Source organism: Camellia sinensis, chromosome 8, assembly GCF_055761805.1.
Source record: "Camellia sinensis isolate YWXY chromosome 8, ASM5576180v1, whole genome shotgun sequence".
NCBI lineage: Eukaryota > Viridiplantae > Streptophyta > Magnoliopsida > Ericales > Theaceae > Camellia > Camellia sinensis.
In genome coordinates, this window is record NC_138968.1 from 17,996,784 (window position 1) to 18,016,326 (window position 19,543).

Sequence of the window (19,543 nt, forward strand, 5' to 3'; positions counted from 1 at the left end):
GACTTGTCAAATTACCACCATGTGCCTAGTCGATAATGGAAGGACACAAATGCCACACAAAAAAAAATGACAATTCAGCAACTACATGTCCCAAGTATATTAGTGCAAAATATATTTATATGTATATATACTTTAGAGTAGTTTTTTTCTGTCTTTTTTACATGATAATTCAACAACTACATGAACTAATTGATCTATTCCTACCCAAAAAAAAAAAAAATGGGGTTTTAGTTCAAATGAAAGATGGTGTTTTATCAAATAAAATTCTTAATGTGGGGCACAAGATTACATCAGAGGTGTTTGTTTGTACAGAAAATCCTTTGACATGTTACAACAAGAAAAACATGTCATAGGATTCTATATTTACCTGTTGTGCTATGTATACACTGTACAGAGCTCCCCACCTTAGCAGGGTAAGATTACACAAGTATAAATCCAGCCTCTCAAGCCAATGCAAGTTCCTCTTCCTCCTGTTGCTGTTGTTGCTGCTGCTCCGGCAACCGTCCCTCCCCATAAGGAAGGAGAATGCGCTTGATTTCTTCTGCACTTACTGTCTCGTACTCCAAAAGGGCATTTGCCAATGCATGTAATGCTTTCTCGTGCTGGGAAAATTGTCAGAAAGTTGTAGTTAGTTAGGCTCGGGATTTGAGAATAAACAAAAACACAAGATGATAGAATAGGATCATCAGATGTAAGGTAAATAGGGTGAATAGGAAGATCAGAGACGGTATGATGAAAGACACCAATAAGAGGACCACTATGTAGACCATAAAGATAAATATAGATCTTCTGCAAAGCAAATAGATAATCTAGTCTTCTGGAAACTAGGACTTGATCAAGACGACGAATCAAAGTATCTGTTTTTAATTTTCTAAGCTTTTCCTTTATCATCGCAATCTATGATTTTATGGAGATTCATAGATAGACAAACCTTCTTTAGCAAGGCTTTCACGCGATCATATGCTTCTCTTAGAAGTTTCACCACCTGCACAACCCGCAAAAACATTAAGGTGCAGAACTATATCATAATACAAATGCAGATTCAAAAAACATACTTAGGCAATAGAAATGCAGATTTCAAAAACATACTTCGGCATCAATGCGTGATTGCATTTCTGAACCCGGTCGCTCTTTGATATGAACTGGCCCAATTGTGTCACTCATCCCACAAGCGGATACCTTGCAGATCAAATCAATGCCATAGCATCATTGATTAGAATAAAGAAGCTATCCGTAAATTCATAGATGGTTACTAGAGAATTAAGAATTTACCAGGAACTCTAGGAATTTCCATTTCACATTAGCATACTCTTACAGTAACTGGTAACTCCCATTTACATATATTATATATATAAGAACTTGTTTTCCCAAATCATGAGTCACCAGATTTTAAATTAAAAAAAAAAAAAAGAAAAAAGAAAAAGATTTTTTGAAGAAACAAGGAATACCATGTATTGGGCAAGCTCTGTAGCCGTCTGAAGATCACTACTCGCTCCAGTGGTGATATAGTCCTGACCAAAGATAAGCTCTTCTGCAGCTCTTCCTCCCATGCAAACATCAAGACGTGCTAACAACTGCTTCTTGCTAATTGATGTCTCATCACTTGAAGGGAGTTGTGTAACCATTCCTAAAGCAGATCCACGTGGCATGATCGTTGCTTTGTGAATTGGATGTGCACCATCAGTATTCAAGGCTACAAGTGCGTGTCCACTCTCATGATATGCAGTGAGCTGAAAAAGGCAATGTCAACCACAATATCAATGCTGTGAATAACTCTGAATGGAAGAGTTTAACAAAACCGAAAAGTAAACCTTCAAATGCAGTATATTAGGGTGCAAGTAACAGGTGAACAGGGAAAGTCGGGAAATCCATATCATAAATGAAAAGTCAAAGTTCAAGTGATCCTAACCACTCTAGTCGACATCTAATTTGTTGCACTACATTTTACCTTAATTATTGAGATCAGACTCTTAATCTCATTTCCATGGTTTAATTTTGGCCTAACAGACTATTTGAGTAGTTTTCTCTTCGCCAAATTGCCCAAGGTCTATGCTTTTTTGAATCCAATTGTAGATGTTATGTCAATAAACTTCCTTGCCTAAGCACAATGGCAGAAATAAATATATGTGCCTATAAACATGACTCTTTGAAACATAAACTCTATGGATTCTCTCCTTGTTGGTTTTTTATTGGAATTTGTCTTCTTGTGACAGAAAAATTACTTCTAGTTTTCCTATAAACATTCACATATATTTTGGCAAATATACATGATGCATGTACAATTGATTATAGGAATATGTTTGCTGGAAAGTTTGATGGAAGGGTTCAAACCTTCAATTCCAATGCAAACAAACCCTTGGGAAATCGGATGGAATGTGAAATGATCCCTACCAGAACAAGAATACTAGTTAGGATCAAACAAAACTTGCTTTGAACTCCCAGAGTCCCAGTGAAACCCAATTTTTTCTCTTTATTGATTAGGTGGCTACCAGCTCACCAATGGAGTTACTCTTCCATCCATTTAAGTTTTAACTCATATCCCTAAAATCCATCATTATTCAACAGCTAGAAAGCATGTTTGCATATGCAAACTTGCTTTGCTAGCCTCATCCTTTAATAAGAATGAGCCATGAGAACCCCAACTGCACAACTGGAGAGATTCTACACACCAAAAGGCGGTCATCAGAATCCCAGATAAGGCCACCAATAGAAGCCTATTTATAAAAAAGAATTTTTTTAAAAAAAATTGGTAAAGGAAAGAAGTGCTGAGGACCGAAGATGTGACTTCACAACAATGAAACAAAACATCAAGCCAAGCTAGTCACATTCAACTCTTAATGCTAGATTTCCACATTAATGACATGCCTACCTTCTTAGACTCTTCCGAAATGAACATCGTTTTCCGCTCTGTACCCATAATTATCCTGTCTTTTGCAAACTCCAACTCTGCTGCTGTTAGCTTCTCAGCACCTTCAACAGCAGCCTTAATGGCAGCAATATTTACTAAATTTGCCAAATCTGTTTGAGAAGAAATTTAAACGAGAGAAGAAGATGAAGCAGGTCCTACCACATCACACCATTCCTAGTAGAAACAGTTTGATTGGTGACACATCGAGGGAAAATTATGGTTTGTATATCCAAGAGGACAAAAAAGATGTACCTGCCCCATTGAACCCTGGTGTACCACGAGCAATTGCTTTCACATCTACATTATCAGCCAATGGTTTATCTTGTAGATAGAGCTCCAATATCTCTTGGCGACCCCGCACATCTGGATTAGGAACAACAATCTAGAAACGAGTTCTTGTTAATATTCACCCTTAAGATACAACAGAATTTTTACTTGCTTAGACTGATGACAGATAGATCTCAAGAAAAACTCCAAATTGGGGCTCATTACTAAATAGACTTCCTCAAGTTTCTGCAAATATTTTTCAAAATAAGAACATGTATTCCTAAACAATATCATTCATTAGACCGCACAGTTTCTATGCATCATCAAAGAACTTACATGTCTATCAAATCTACCAGGCCTTGTCAAAGCTGGATCAAGTATATCAGGCAAGTTCGTTGCAGCCATCAAAATTATGCCCTAAAAGAAAGTTAATCTTTATATTAAACATGCATGAAAGATATTCATTGCTTTAATGTAACAATCTTATCCATATGTACCTCATTCTGTTCAAAACCATCCATTTCAACGAGTAACTGATGCAACGTTTTCTTTGTATGGCCTTCCCATTGCTTCCGTGTGGAGCCAACAGCATCGATTTCATCAATGAAAATGATGCAAGGAGCCTATTAAAGCAGTAATAAGTAAATGTGAAAATCAGTAAGTTTCTTTCTAAAACATACAAATGTTAAGAATTGGGGACAGATCCTGGGGTAAAAAAGAAAAAAAAAGAAAGAAAAGATTCAGCATCACTCACTTTCTCAACATGTGAAACTGTTGAGCACATCATTGGTTTCTTTATATATAAACATGATGCATTCATTTTTTGTTTGACTCAAATAAAAAAGGATGCCAACCCTTACAATATCTTCTGAATTGGTTATTAAACATTCAGAATCAATCAAATAAAAAGGAACTTTCAACCACATAGTTACGTTATGACATCTGAAAGTTTAGCAAATGGGTAGTGCTTATATCAAGTGTCGCAAGTAGGAATCATGGCAGCATTTCAAAGTACAATGAAGGTCTAAAGCGTTGACCCATATTCTTAAATGGCAATTTTTGAAATAATGTGGGGCCAGGAGGAAGTTTCTCAGCCACAGCGCTCATTTTTCCATGTGAAGTGTTCAGCGAACTTTTAAGTGTCTTCTTCTTTCTTTGTCTCAAGTATAATGACGATCTAAAATATATAACTGCTCCCATAGGCCTCTCTACAACCTTAAACTCTTCTATGTCCCCTGGCCCCCCTACTTCCGCTTCATGCAACTAAGATCAAGCCTAAACCAGCTTGAACTGGGCTTTTGCATGGCCCTCAAATTTTTGATTATTTTCCAAAAAATAGGTCAGCTCAGGGGATCCGAGAAAGCTCACAAGCCTCAGGTCCTTTTTACATGCCTACCCCAGACACCAGAAATTACATCTAAGCAATCATCTGTTCTCCTTTTTCTCCTTATATTGTTTCTCAGGCACAGTTTTCTGGAAGAACAGCTCAATCACTCAAGGAAGTGCCCCTTTAATAGCCTTTGATCAAAATGGCTTATATCAGCAGAGACATAAATCACATAAATATTAAGATGAATAAAGGATAGTCCTAGCTTTGCAAGGACGGTGGCTGCTGCCAATAGGTGGTGGTGGGTTGATGCGATTATGGCTTCCATGTACATCTATTGAGGTTGAGGGTTTGAAAAAGATATATGAAGTGGTTGATGGAGGATTGAAAATAAACTTGCCGACAGCAAACTTGAAATGCCACCAAATTGCGATATCAACCAACAATTTACGTAGAGAATCAAATGAAGAATTACATCAAGCGTGGTGTTGCCAAAATATAGAATTTATTTGCACCAATTTCACTTTTATCTTTTAGATCTATCAGACACAACATATTCAGGTATTAGCAAGTGACTCAAGTCATGGACTGGGTCGAAAGGCATCACATATATAAACATTTGTTAAGGTTTTTCTATTCCTATCCTAGCACCATCGTGTCTTGGTTGTAGTTTTCTCATATTTTTTCTTTTCATTTTGTTCAAACCAGTCGAATCTTCAATTCTCTTTGAGAAATTAAATCTCTAGCACAATACAGTTAGATGAGCAAGAACAGAAAACATACTGATATAAGTATGTTTGCGCATATGTGCAACATATAATAGGCACAAGAATCACAACATTTATAAGTAATGCAGAAACAGTCATCGCCACGATTATTCATTTAAGAGTAATAAAATATTTATCGTTTCTGATTGGAACCATCACAAAAGATTGCAGCAGTTGCACTAACAAACCTTCTTCTTAGCTGCTTGGAATAAGGATCTTACACGTCGAGCCCCAACCCCAACAAACCTAGCAGAGAAAAAGAAACATGACAAGTACTTCAGCCTGAAGCCATACACTGTCTAGAAAACCTAAAATAGTAGATTAGTAACTCTTAGTTCAAACCCCAACTGATGACTAGCTTGCATATGAAAATACTTTAGAAATGATAAGAAAATAGACAAAAATCCATTCCCTCTAACATTGTCACTTGATTCTGAAATTGCTACTACTTGCCTTCACACTATTTGAAAATAGAGGCATAATAAAATCTATGCAAAAGTTAATGAAGTAAAACCTTTTAGAAAAACAAGCATCTTAATCTTCTCAGAAACAGACAGAGAGTTCATCATCACTTTATTTCTAAACTTATAAATATCTAGAGTGCCGTGTAAATTAGTTTCATACAACAGTTTCCGCTTGGGTTGTTGTCATCCTTGGGAAGGGGCAAGGCTTTTTTCTATATCTTCCAAAGTTTTAAAAAGCGGCCGCAACCGTTACGTAACGCCATTACGTAACAGTTTTGGTGGTTACAACCATCCGTTACGGCTGCTTTTGCAGTGTGATTGAGATTCACAGGTGTGTCGGCTGTAGCGGCTGTCGTAGCGGTCATAACAGCCTGTTACGCACCGTTACGTAACGGTTCTGAACTGTTTCTTTTGAAAAAACAGGAAAAAAAAGCTGAAAATTGTGGAAGAGGGATAGAGAGAAGATAAAGAGAGAAGATGGAGGAGCAAGAGATAGAGAGAGAAGAGGGAATATGAAGAACATGTTATTGATTTGTTAAAACTGTAAGACCTATGCTATTCTATTCAACTGCTATCACTCAATTATTTTGTTTGTGTGTGTCTATCTATATATAATAATAATAAAAAAAAAAAAAAAATGTGATCATTATCTATTTGGCTTGGTTAAAATATGTATATATGTTAAAATTGATGTATTATAAAGAGAATTGTATTATTGATTGATGTATGTTATATATTACAAATGGTGAGGGGCTCCTTATATAGGAGATGTAGTGGAGTAGGTGGTAGTAGGTGATAGTGGTAGGTGTGTAGTAGGTGGGTGGTAGGTGTAGTAGGTGGAGTAGGTGATGGTAGGTTTTAACAGCCCCCCGCAAACTCAAGGGGGATAAGAACTAACCAACTTGAGTTTGGAGAGAGTAACAAAGCAAGAAAATAATCTGAAAAATAAAAAATGGATAGGAGACACTGTATGGTCGTGTCAGACCGTTGTAGAAGACTGTATGGTTATGGCAGACCGATGTAGAAGACACTGGCTCGTGTTGGACCGATGTAGAAGACAATTTATGGGGTCATGTCGGACCGTTGTAGCAGACAATGTTGTGACAGTTGTTGTGACAGTTTACGGAGTCTTGCTGGACCCTTGTAGAAACTAACCGGAATCAATGTCGGGACAGTTTACAGAGTCTTGTCGGACCCATGAAGGAGCTAACCGGAATCAATGTCGGGACAGTTTACAGAGTCTTGTCGGACCCCTAAAAAGTCGCACCCTCAAAAGGTGTGCCCAATCTTTCAAAAGGCGTGCCATCAAAAGGCGTGCCCAATCCATAAAAAGGCGTGCCATCAAAAGGCGCGCCCATGTTGTCGTCGAGCGCCGAGCGACGCATGATGCGCGTGTCTGCCTTGGCTATTTAACCAAGGTTGAGGCGGAGGCTGTGCAAACCAGTCTGAAACCGCCGAACATTTGCATTCTGAAATACTCTGTAAACACTCTGTAACCAATCCTTCTCTGAAAGTACCAGTCGAAAATCGCTGCTTCGCTGAAACACTCAGCAACCCAAAAACATGGCCTCTTCTTCCCGTCCAGCTACCCAGAACATGGCCTCCTCTTCCCGTGGTCTGCTCACGCTCTTTCCAGACCTGAACGAGTCCACAAGAGAAATAACTGGTGCGGTGGCCCTTGAACCGCAACCAAGCGCCTCTGGTTTTGCGCCGTTGAACTTCCCTATACGGTCGGTGGAGCAAAAAATGACAGTGCAAACAGATATTGAGGCCAATCAATATACTTTGAAGTCATGTGTGGAGACCATGACGGCGGTCACAAACTTGTCGCACCGGCTGCAGAGTAGGACAAATGAGGTGCAGCAGTTAAACGCCCAACTGGCTCTGCTCCAACGCATGTATAAGGATGCGCGAGCAGAGATAAGTGTGCTAAAGGCGGAAAATAAGGAGCTGAAGCGGAAAGCCACCGTTATGTTCCGATTTGGAGGTCCGCCATATGCTGCAGTGGAGGAGCAGGGAGTAGTGATCGTGCCCAGTGGAGTGGGAAACACGGAGGCAGCACCGGCAAGGGCCGCCCAGGACGAAGGCAAGAAGAAGAGACCAGCGGCAGAGTAGATGAAGTGAGGTCGGTGGATGGCCGTCTGCAGAAAAGAAAACAAATCGTTTTGTTTTGTTTTTTTTTTTGTTGTTTTTTTTTTTTTGTTTTGTTTTTTTTTGTTTGTTTGTTTGTTTTTTTTTTTTTTTTTTTTTGTTGTTTTGTGTGTAAAAATGTGATCGGGGTTTATCCCTGAGAGGAATAAAATATGGTTTGGTGTGCAAAGCTATATGGTATGAATGTAATTTGAAAACGATTAAAAAATAATGTGAAAGAAAAATAAAGAAAGAAATAATAAAAATATATTTGAAATCAAAATAAAAGATGGGGAAAATAAGGAAAGTGGTTTGGAGAAAATAAATAAAAATAATGGATTTTGAAATCAAACGGAGGAGAGAGAGGGGAGTAATATAATAAAAAGAGATATATATATATATATAAAATAAAGAAAGTTGAGAACAACATGATAAGGATGTATCTTAAAAGGATAAATAAAAGAAAGTGGAAGACAACATGATACGGGTGTGTATGGATGTGATAATGAGAGTGAAACAAACTGAGTGGGTGTGATTAAATAAATAAAAGAAGAATGGGTGTGTGTGTATGAAGCTCTGTGAGAGTTTTGAGTAATATATTATAATAAACATATATATATATATATATATTAAAATAAAAGCAAGTGCTCTGGATTATGGCTCCAACTCATGGTGTGCTGTGTGGGTTATTATGGCAGTAATTCTGCAATGGGAACCGTGAAATGGTGGGAGAAGAAAAGTAAAATGGATGAAAAGAAAAAATAAAGAAATAAAAGAAGAAAAGGAAAATGGGTTTGAAAAACTAGAGAGAGATGTCTCTGTGTGTCTGTTTTGCTCAGATCAAAGGCCCTCTTCTGTCCATGCACCGAAAGAGAGAGGAGCTTCACTTTCTTGATAGTACTTGAGATCGGACCATAATAAGCAACCCCTGTATCCTTATCATCAACTAGAGCTTCTACTCCTCTACGAGGTCCAATGCTGATCTTGTCATCTTCCCTTGGGGATTGAGATGCCCATCTTGTTTTGCATAATGGCAAACTGTGAAGCAGAGTTGAGGTTGGTATTGGTACTCGGAGGGTGTGGTGACCATGTTCCGAACTTACGGGGATAACAACCAGAGAGTGAAGTTGTGGACTTGAGACGATGAGTGGTCTGCGAACGAGCCAAGTGAAGGAGGGCCGATCTCGCCATCTCTGAATCTCAGAGCTCTCGACTAGTGAAAATGGTGCAGATATGGTGACCCCCTTGATGTTGGATGATAGCATGTTGTGGGTTAGCAGCCTCATCTCTGTGTGTGTCATGCCCATCATTGTTGCAGACATGGTGTTCGACGAAATGTCCCAGAGGGATTTTGGGTTTGCTTCGGCGAGGTGGTGAAGAAGAGTGAAGGTATGTGTAGAAAATTCTAGCGGACTAGGTTGAGGTCCGGCGGGCAGCTAAGGTGAGGTTGCCGCCCGCCGAGGAAGCGAAAATATTAGGTTCTAAACCTGCTCTGATACCATGTTAAAATTGATGTATTATAAAGAGAATTGTATTATTGATTGATGTATGTTATATATTACAAATGGTGAGGGGCTCCTTATATAGGAGATGTAGTGGAGTAGGTGGTAGTAGGTGGTAGTGGTAGGTGTGTAGTAGGTGGTAGGTGTAGTAGGTGGAGTAGGTGATGGTAGGTTTTAACAATATATATATATATATATTTAGGCTCTTATTTATTCTCTTACTTTTGTCATTGTTTATTTTATATATAATAGTTAGTGATGGATTTTTTGTATAATATAAAGCCATTAATTATTAAAATAAAATGTAAAAAACTCATTTTATAGTGATTTAAAAATATAAAATATATTGGATCATACTTAAAAATTTACAACAATTGATCAATATTTATTTTAAACCCAATAAATATGATCATGGAAAAAAAATATGCGTATCGGTAAATTTTTTTAAAATTATGCTAAAAATAAAAAAATTTACGGTTCCGGTTACCGCAACCGTTATGCTACGGCCTTTACACCCCGCAACCGCAACCGTGCCACCGCCACCGTTACGGCGACCACAACCGCTTTTCAGAACCTTGATATCTTCACAATTTTTAGCTACAAGGTAACAGAGTAATCCGATAGGAAGTGGTATTTTGTGTAACAATAACTTGAAGATTCTTATCACAAATCAGCAAAAAAATAAAAAATAAAATGCAAATATCTTTGTTTCCCTACGTTGTTATTCCTCAAGGTGGCAATAAAAATCACAAGTTCAGCCACATTTTCAGTAACTCAATATATATAGTAGAAAAATGGATTACTTACATCTCCTCAAATTCAGAACCTGCTCTGTAGAAGAAAGGTACCCCAGCTTCCCCAGCAATAGCCTTCAAAGTTCCAGATGCATTCACCAGAGTCAGAAGTATATAAATGTACCCATTTGATACAAGTGATGAAAATTGAAGGGAAGATGGGAGCATTAACAAGTTACTACTGGGGAACAGAACATGTCCTTTCCTCCTTTTTGTTTGGTTGAGCAGAAAGAAAGAAGGGCTCTGACACATTAAAAAAAAATTTGAGGGCAAAAATACTATAAACAAGTTTCCTTCCTTCACCCCCTCCTTTCTACTCACTTTTGGGCAGAAAGAGAATGGTGTGGTGCCCCCCCCCCCCCCCTTTTTCCTTCTCCTTCCAAACAAACAAGGGTAACTCCCTTCATTTCTTCCCTTTTCCTTCCTCACACTCCACCCTTGTACCAAATGGACTGTTAGAAACAGAGGCACACAAATTTAGCAAGGTACTATTCACAGAATGTTAGAACTTCCACCATCACCGAAAATGATAAAGCAAGCCATAAACACAGAAATTCATTGCTGATAAATGACATTTTAATCACATGATTAGAAAGATAAATAACAGTCCTGATTGATTCATGCATGGGTTTGCACCTATTAATTACAAAATAAAATCGAAGAAGAATGCCTGTAACAAAAGAATTAAAGGAAATTATCCAACTGTTCTTCCCAATGGATACAAATATGCTGTTGTTCCATATGTGCCTATTTTATCAAGGTGAGTAAGGTTTAAAAGGAGAACCAACTTGTACTAAAATCACAAATTATCCAATTGTTAAAGATTCAATTCAGACCTAGGAGCTTCTAAAGTTCATAACTGCTGAGCACTGCAGAAGATCCATGGACACAGTAGAACTGAATTTAGTGACTACAAAACTTCAAATTGAATATCATGCAAATTGCAATATCGTATTCACCAATCATGGCATCAAGGATCGCAGTTAAAAGGACCAAAAAACTAAATAAAAGAACAGAAACATGGATATGAACCCTGATCCCTAGCAGCTTATCAAAAGGTCAACCAGATAAATACCTACAGTAAGCCCACAAAACATGTTAAGAACCATTTGTAAGAATATCCAACACCTTACCTTTGCAAGAAGAGTTTTGCCTGTTCCAGGTGCTCCAGTCAAAAGAATTCCCTGCAAATTTATGTATCATACTTACAGTAAAACACTGAACAAACTAAGTAAATTAAAAAGTACAATAATTTTAGCAAAGTACACAGGCTTGGCATTCAACAGGATGCTGCCAAAAAAATTAATCCATGACAATTGAACACTAAAGACAAGGAAAACCAAATTCAAGAAACAGTTGGGTATCATATAACATGAGAAATCATGTCAACTGTAGAATTGTGAGCTGTTAGATGTGTACTTTTGCAAGTATCTGATTTACCAAGTACACAGATCTACATACATACACATCAAGAACTACCTACAGAAGTTGATCACTCACCAAGTGCTCCACTAGGAAAGGATGACATTTTGAAGAGATTATATACATAAGAGGACCATTTGAAGCAAGTAAATATATTTCCAAACGACAAAACATCATAACAAACCTTAGGCAACTTCCCCCCAAGTCGGGTAAACTTTGTTGGGTTTTTTAGGTACTCTACTACCTCCTCAAGCTCTTGTTTAGCATCATCACAACCTTTAACATCCTTAAATGTTTTAACATTCTGCAGTGAAACCAATTCATCAGGACTACTTACGCAAACTATGACTAGTTAATTTGAACAACAAAAATTATCCGTTATGACGAATGAATATAATAAATTTGAGACATAGGATAAAACTATACTCCAAATTACATGAAACCATGTACAACACTACATGGAATAAGTGATTAGTGATAATAAAGTAAAGTAGTAAAACAGTGTCAACAAGTGGTGATTCTAGGTATGTTGTCAAATGCATTTTACAATTCAGACTGAAAGATTTTAATACTTGCATATTCAGGTGTGCGGTTATCTGCATATTAGAATGCAGTCCTATGCAGGACTCTATGCTTTCAATAATTTCAAGCAATAAATTGTGCAAAGCAATGACCCTTGACAACTCTCATACATGTAACTTCATCAATTGCTCCTTAATCACATTACGCAATAGTATTCATGAATCTTGAGGAAATGTAGACAAACTGTTATAAGTGAGGAAACATAGAATTGTATGCAATATGATTATAGTTCCCCTTTGCTGAAAATATTCTTATTCAGTTTAATTTTAGACTAACTTCAACCTCTCATATACACTTGTTACTTCCTGCAAAACACTGAAAATCCAAATTTAGCCTAAACCAGTATGTCCCCTTCAACATGGAATAAACAATATAATGAGGACGGTTGACATCTCATGGCCAGCAGTCATTAAAGACTGGAGCATTATAGACACACAACCATAAACCTACCTTCTCAGGCATAATCTCTTTATTCAGTTCCTTTGGTGAATAAGAAGAACTTGAGCCCATGCCCGACGTTCCTATCCCACCCAAGCTACTAATATATTTCTGAAGTGCTGCAGCACCCAGTACCCTGAAAGAAGAATCAGTAATTCAAAATAATCGCAAAAGGATATAAGCAGCAAATATTCTCTCAAACAGTGTATTCCACATAAGTGAGAGCAAGTGGTGTTCAATAATCAAGCCCTTCATCTCTCTTTGAACCTTTTTGTCTTAACTTTAGGGTATTCAATAAAACATGATTCTCTGAATTAAAAATAGGGAAAAAAAATTTAAATAAGTCCTACTTTCCTCATGAAATTTCCATTCAGTCCTATTAACACACGAATCAACCCTCTAACCATAGTGTTAATAGGACTTGATAGAAATTTTAAGGAAAACATAGGACTTATTTGATAATTACCCTTTAAAATAAGAAAAAGATATTCTTATATAGACATGACACATAAATGAAATGAAATCTATTAACACCTAGAGAGAAACACAAAAAAATTGTATATAAATTTACAGTAGATGAAAGAAAAGCCCATACCACACTAAACCAACAGCAACAGTGAACAAGATTGTTGAGATGAGCTCTTGTGCGAAGCGCGACGATCTATTTGGCACTTTAGGATCAACCTAACAGAGAAAACAACATATGGTAAGATTCAAAAACAAACGGAGACACAAAAATTCCCCAGTAAATAAAATGGTGAGACATAAAATATATGATTATCAATCTTCAATTGCACAACCACAGATTACGCCATGCCACATTAGTATAAGACGCAAATCTTCGTATATGAAAAAGAAATAGGACTAGATTTCATATAACTCTTTAGTCCTTACCATCATCACATGCAATGGCTGCTTCTCAGATATGCCAGGACTCAGAAAGGGCTCATCTATGTTTCCTGATGCACGCTGCTTCAACTCTTCCAACTATATGTAAATTTTTACAATTAGTGGCAAAACTACAACATTAATATAAACTCTATTGACTATAGCTTACAAACATGTTAAAAATGATTCCAATATAACCTTCTAAAAAACTACTAACAAAGATGAAAATATCTGAACCAATAAGTGAGAAAAACCAATCTAAGAAATAATAATAGAGGCAAACATATGCAATGAAATAAAGGAAGCTTGATGGGATAGCTTTGACAAGCCAAAAAAGGAGCTTAAGCACCTTAATTTTTTTTTTTTTTTTAATTTATCACTCTCGACATTTATGGAGGAATGAACCTCCCTCACCCATTCTACTAAAAATAAATAAGAGAGAATGTAAAAGAAAAGTACAAAGGAGGCAAGAAAGAAAATCTCTCTTAAGCTCTAACCTAGACACCAAGACTGGTAAAACAGAGATGGACATAGAAAACATCAGAAACTTTAAGACCTAATAATACATGTTACTTCGAACTCTTGGTTTTGTACCCAGCATTTTGGAATACCAGCACCAACAGTTTGCGTGCCATTAAAATCTATCTAACAAAAATTTTGGGAGACTAAAAACTTACCATTGTATTATCATAATTACTATTTTAAATAAGGCAGGAGACAAAAATTATTAAATAATCAAATATTATTATTAAGTCTTATTAGTGAAAAACCTTTTTACAATCATATGATTTTGAGTGCACATATATATATATATATATATATTTTACAAATGATTTTGAGCGCACATATCACCAAGGCTGATTGGATTTTTCACCAAAAAGAGAATTAAACCCAAAAATATATATATATACCATACTTATCTAAATCACTATAAAGCTCCACCCTTATTATTATTGATACATTTATGTTGCCACTATTTTTCATGTAAGCCTACATATATATGTTCTCATAATTAGTACCATGACAGATTTTCAAACAATTAATTATTTGGTAATGGAATTACTAATTATTCAACATGGTATGAGCCCCAAAACTTGTGATAATAATAAATAATTACAACTATCAGTATTGATACATTAGAGGGTTGACCATGTGTTCACATATTCCTTGAAGTTCATAGTTTTAACATTGATCAAGGCCTGCCAAATTGTACAAGACAAGGCTAAAACTGATACATACCAATCATGCGAAAACTAAAATATATCACAAGAAATAATAATGAATCACAATTAATTACCAATGTAGGAAGACTAGAAGGCTTTCCAGATAGCTCATCTGGAAGATATTCAGCAATGGCATTAGTGGCAACAAGAGCTCGAATATATTCTGAAACTCCTCTACTGTCTACTGCATGATCCCTTTGTTCAAATCGCGTGATCACAGCCTCAGGACTGGAAGAAAATTTTAAATAATAGTCACTCACACATTTTTCACAAAATACCATATAATGCAAAGAAATTACTTTCACATGTATATTTTTTTATCTATGAGAGAGAGAGAGAGAGAGAGCGCTCTAACATCAACTTAGTCCATCTACATTTTTCATTTTTTTGGCTTCTAAAATTTTCTCTTTTACATATGGCTTACTTCATCTAAGTTTTTCGCCAGCTCAATCACATTCCTATGCAGTGGCGGAGCCACTCGAGCTCGAGAGGGGGCAGCTGCCAGCCTAAAAATTTGAAAATTTTATTTTGTTGTGGCTCAAAGAAATTACACTAAACATAACTGTCCTAAATGTCATAAATAATATTAAAAATATGGCATTTATCCACATGTTTTGATTACCATCTAGAGTGTCATCACACAATTTGAGATGGTAAACACAACATGGTAGATAAATGTGGTCACTGTAGCATTATTGAAACGTTATATGCCCCCCTCATTTGCTATCCGCTGCAGAAGGGAATTGGAGATTTAGTGGGAAGCTATACATTTGAGGCATTTCACAAGTTTGCAATAGGCCTAGCAGAATTTATTTTTCCTTTTGACTTTTGTACATTTGTGGCATGAATCATTCTGAATGAGAGTGACTCCCATAATCTAACCATCTTTTCATTTGGAAGTTTGGATTGAGTGCAGTGACAGTTCCAGGAATTTTCTTTGGTGTGGTCATTGCATTTTTTTTTAATTTTTTTTTTTTACACCTGGGTTAAATTGCATAAAACCAACCTCAATAGAATTTATGCATTAATTTTTTTTTTTAATCTTAACTAAATGTAATTTCCACAATTATAAAAAAATTATACCTTAATTTGCAAAACTAAAACCTTAATTCCAATGATTTCAGCTCAATTTCATTCCAATTTCATAAAAAAATTCATTTTTTTATTTAGAAACAAGGCAAAAGGCAATAAATTCCTTCCAATCCATATGCTTCAATAGTGCTAAAGAAGCAAGTTTATGGGTTTTACAGTTGCATGAGATTTGTGGTGCAATTTTTTGTTTGTTGACTAGATTGACCCAAGATCTAATTTTTATATACTTCTTCATTCATTTCAATGGGATCACCTGAGGAATCTCACTCAAAACTTATATATATACACATATCTAGTAAGTTTTTCCAAGTTGATGGGGTCAACTGACCCCCCAAGCTTTAATGTAGCACTGCCCATGCTTGTGGGGGACATGAATCCCCAGACTCCCCACCATTTGAGTTGTCTAGCTATAGTTTTTGTTGTTTTTGGATATGGCACTGAGTAATCTTGTGTGTTCCTAGCTGGTAGCCCCCTAGGTGAGGTGTTCTAGTGCTCCTCACCTTGGTGAGCTTCTTGTTTTTCGCAAATCTGTCGTACATGATTTGAGGTCTATTGTATTTCTTGCTTGGTAATAAAATATTTAAACCTAACACTTAATTCACATCTCAACCCACTCAAATTGCACTGCCCATGGAACAAATTACATATTTCATGCGTGAAGTGTGCATCAACTCTCCCTATTCATTTTTATATTCCGTAACACAAGTTGCTTTCTGATTACCTTTTCTTTCTTTCTCCATTTTTTTTATTCCTTTCTTTGGTCTTTTCTTTCATCCTCAATCATGTTTTTTTCTTTTATTTTGATGTAAATATATAAATTCAAATATGTAATTTTTTTTTTTAGTCAAAATGTTCATAATCTAGAACATTTTTTTTATCATTTTTATTCTAAAATGATATTTGCGCTCTAAATCATAATGATCATGCTTAAAACTAAACCAAGAGAAAATCAACTAAACAATTCCCAAATTGAAGATCATGGAGAGCCTAACCTGTGTTGATTGAGCTCGGCCAACAAAGCACTCTGCTTTGTTGCGTCCTTCGGATTTGCATCAGCTTCCGCAACCAACATTTCCAACCTCTTCTCCTGCCTCCAAAACGGCCACCAATTGAACCAATCCGACAACAACACCTTCTCCATTAGCCGCTTCGCAGCAGCCACCAAACCCATCAAAAACACCACCACAGGCAACCTACTCTTCGCATCTCCTTTCCCCAATGAATTCTCCGACCTCAACTCCCTTTCAACATCAGAACCAACACTCGGAAGATCCCCACCCTCAATCCTCTTATTCTCGCCTGAAATTTCATTGGCTCGAGATTCTCCCAAGTCCGAAATCCAATCATTATCAGAAATTTTCGATTCGGGGCTCGAATTCACATCCTCAGGATGGAGTGTACATGAGAAAACGAGACGGCAGCGACGAAATCGAGATTTGAGAAAAGTTGAATTATCATCAAGTGTAAAGAGATAGAACGAAGAAGAGCGACGATTGTTAGAGAGAGAAAGTTGAAGGTGTTTCGAATGATAGAAATGAGAGAGTGATGAATGCTTGCACAGGAGAGAAGCTTGAAGAGCAGTCATGGCTTAGCTAGGGTTTACCGAAGATTCTTTGCCGGTAGTGAATTCACTTCACTTCTCTCTATCTCTCTCTCTCTCTCTAATCTCTCCGTATTGAGCGTATGAACCACACAATTGAGCCAGAGAGAGAGAGAGAGAGAAAGTTTAATATGAAGAGAAAACCTTATCTCGATTGAAATTGGCGCTAAGGTGTGGTGTTTAGTTATAGTAGTTCGTTGAGGTTTAGGTTCGTCTCAATATATATGTATATGTACATATTAATCAACATCATTTCTGTGTCACGACTAAGCTAAGTTAGGTCCACTTTTGACTTGTACCTCTATTTAAAAGTAGGCTATTTTAAAATACAATTCTAAGATTGAAGGTGTGAGTTGTAAAAAAAAAAAAAAAAAAAAAAAAAAAAAAAAAAAAAAAAAAAAAAAGAGGAGAAATTACATATATCTCCTTTGAAATTTTGTTAAATTATAGATACTCATTTGAGATTTTAAAAATTGCATCCCTCTCCTTAAGATTTGTATTTTCATAACAATTTGTCTCTTGATGTTTAAATTTCATAACAAATTACCTCCTAATTTGTTATGCAAATATAGCATTCAGGGGGAATTTTGTAATTTCTCAAACCTCAAGAGAGTATTTGTAATTTAACCAAACCTCGAGCGGGTATATGTAATTTGTCCTAAAAAAAATAAATAAATAAAAAATTGAATTTGTGAGGATTTAAAAAAAAAATCAAGGGATTTCAAAAAGTTTAAAAAAATAAATAAATCAATAACAAATACTAAAAATTTATTTTATTTTTTATACATCTTTTTGTAAAAAATTAAAAAATCATCTTAAACATTTTTTTTTCATCTCATATTTTAAAAAACATGTTTTCAAATAATTTTAAATTGTTTAAATCTTAAAATTATATTTTTTCAAAAAATTTTTTAAAAAAATTGGATTTGAAAACTTTCAAAAAAACTCGAAGAGTTTGTATTTCTCGTTAAGAGGATATGAGTTAAACTTCTTCTCTTTTTAAAATAAATAAAAATCTTATTTCTTAAGGTGAGCTAAAGTAAATAGGACAAGAGACTTTTATAAGTCTTTCTTTTATGAATATTCTACATCTTTCAAAATTTCAAAATTATTTAAATAATCTTCAATTCCTAAATTTGTATTGTGATTGCAGCTAGCATTCAATTTTATTCATAGTCACACCTGTTTTCCATTCTAGTCTAAGCCCATGAACTATAGCATTGATGATACAGGCCGTCCCGAGTGGATGGGTCAGGCTGGCCCAGGTTCTTCAGGTTCTGGTTTCGGGTGGTGATTCCGTCAAATGACCTGCAAGTAAGTCCAAAGGGGAACGGGGCAGTCCCCCAGTGAACCCTCCGGCGAGAGAATTAGTAGAAGGAAGACAGGAAAATGTAGCGAAGAAGATGGAGAAATGAAAAACTTAACCTTATTCTTGTGCTTCTCTTGTTGCTTATATCCTTTGGTAATCATTTCACTGTCCTTTGTGACGTGCCCCCCTTTTCGCCGAAAGCCTGTGCCGTAGCTTACCTTGTTCAGGGTGAGGGGGCTCTGTTCCGACGGGGAGGTGTTGTCGTAATAAATGTTGTGATGGGCTGCATTAATGGTGATGTGTTGTGGTAATAACTCTGCAGATCTTTGTCTGCTGATGTGGCCTGCGTCTCATCTGTCATGTGTCCGAATGCCCTTGGGTGATACAGTCCAGGTGGACTCCAGCTGTCCTGGGCTTTGCCAATTAAGTTATGCTACGGGTCCGAGGTGATGGGTTCGGGGCGGTTTGCCGTGGGCTGTATGCCCCGTGGGCCTGTCCATGTCAGTAGTACCCCATTTCCAAGTGCAGCTTTAGTCCAACGAAGGGAATAGTAATAAGGAAGAGAAATTCGAACCGAATAGCTGACCGTGAGGGTAGCCGAGCAGGAGGCGTCGCCCGAGAGGCGTGTCGACCGCGAGGGTGGCCGAGTGAGAAGGGTCGACAGAGAGGCGTGCCGACCGCGAGGGTGGCCGAGTGAGAAGGGTCGACCGAGAGGCGTGCCGACCGCGAGGGTGGCCGAGTGAGAAGGGTCGACCGAGAGGCGTGTCGACCGCGAGGGTGGCCGAGTGAGAAGGGTCGACAGAGAGGCGTGCCGACCGCGAGGGTGGCCG

At 36.9% G+C, this 19,543-nt stretch overlaps 1 protein-coding gene across 1 annotated transcript; it reads right to left on the reverse strand.

Moving 5' to 3' along the window:
* Window positions 1-225: 225 nt before the first annotated feature.
* Window positions 226-17,682, reverse strand: LOC114302049 (ATP-dependent zinc metalloprotease FTSH 11, chloroplastic/mitochondrial). The gene is made up of 17 exons (XM_082882150.1): window positions 16,797-17,682; window positions 14,787-14,940; window positions 13,496-13,588; window positions 13,197-13,285; window positions 12,614-12,737; window positions 11,766-11,885; window positions 11,293-11,343; window positions 10,173-10,234; window positions 5,458-5,515; window positions 3,673-3,798; window positions 3,512-3,592; window positions 3,161-3,290; window positions 2,870-3,018; window positions 1,449-1,730; window positions 1,090-1,179; window positions 932-985; window positions 226-602 (listed from the first exon to the last, which is right to left on the reverse strand). The coding sequence occupies exons 1-17, from the start codon at window positions 17,387-17,389 to the stop codon at window positions 444-446; spliced, it is 2,415 nt and encodes an 804-aa protein (XP_082738276.1). The 5' UTR covers window positions 17,390-17,682; the 3' UTR covers window positions 226-443.
* Between the last annotated feature and the right edge of the window lie 1,861 nt (window positions 17,683-19,543).

Bases quoted from the DNA above. Each gene is read 5' to 3' on its own strand.
- LOC114302049 (XM_082882150.1), bottom strand. From the start codon at position 17,389: ATGACTGCTCTTCAAGCTTCTCTCCTGTGCAAGCATTCATCACTCTCT. The intron at 10,235-11,292 runs GTAAGGTGTTGG...GGAACTTTGAAG, and splicing joins GCAAAACTCTTCTTGCAAAG to GCTATTGCTGGGGAAGCTGG. The intron at 3,593-3,672 runs GTACATATGGAT...ACTTTCTTTTAG, and splicing joins ATGGTTTTGAACAGAATGAG to GGCATAATTTTGATGGCTGC.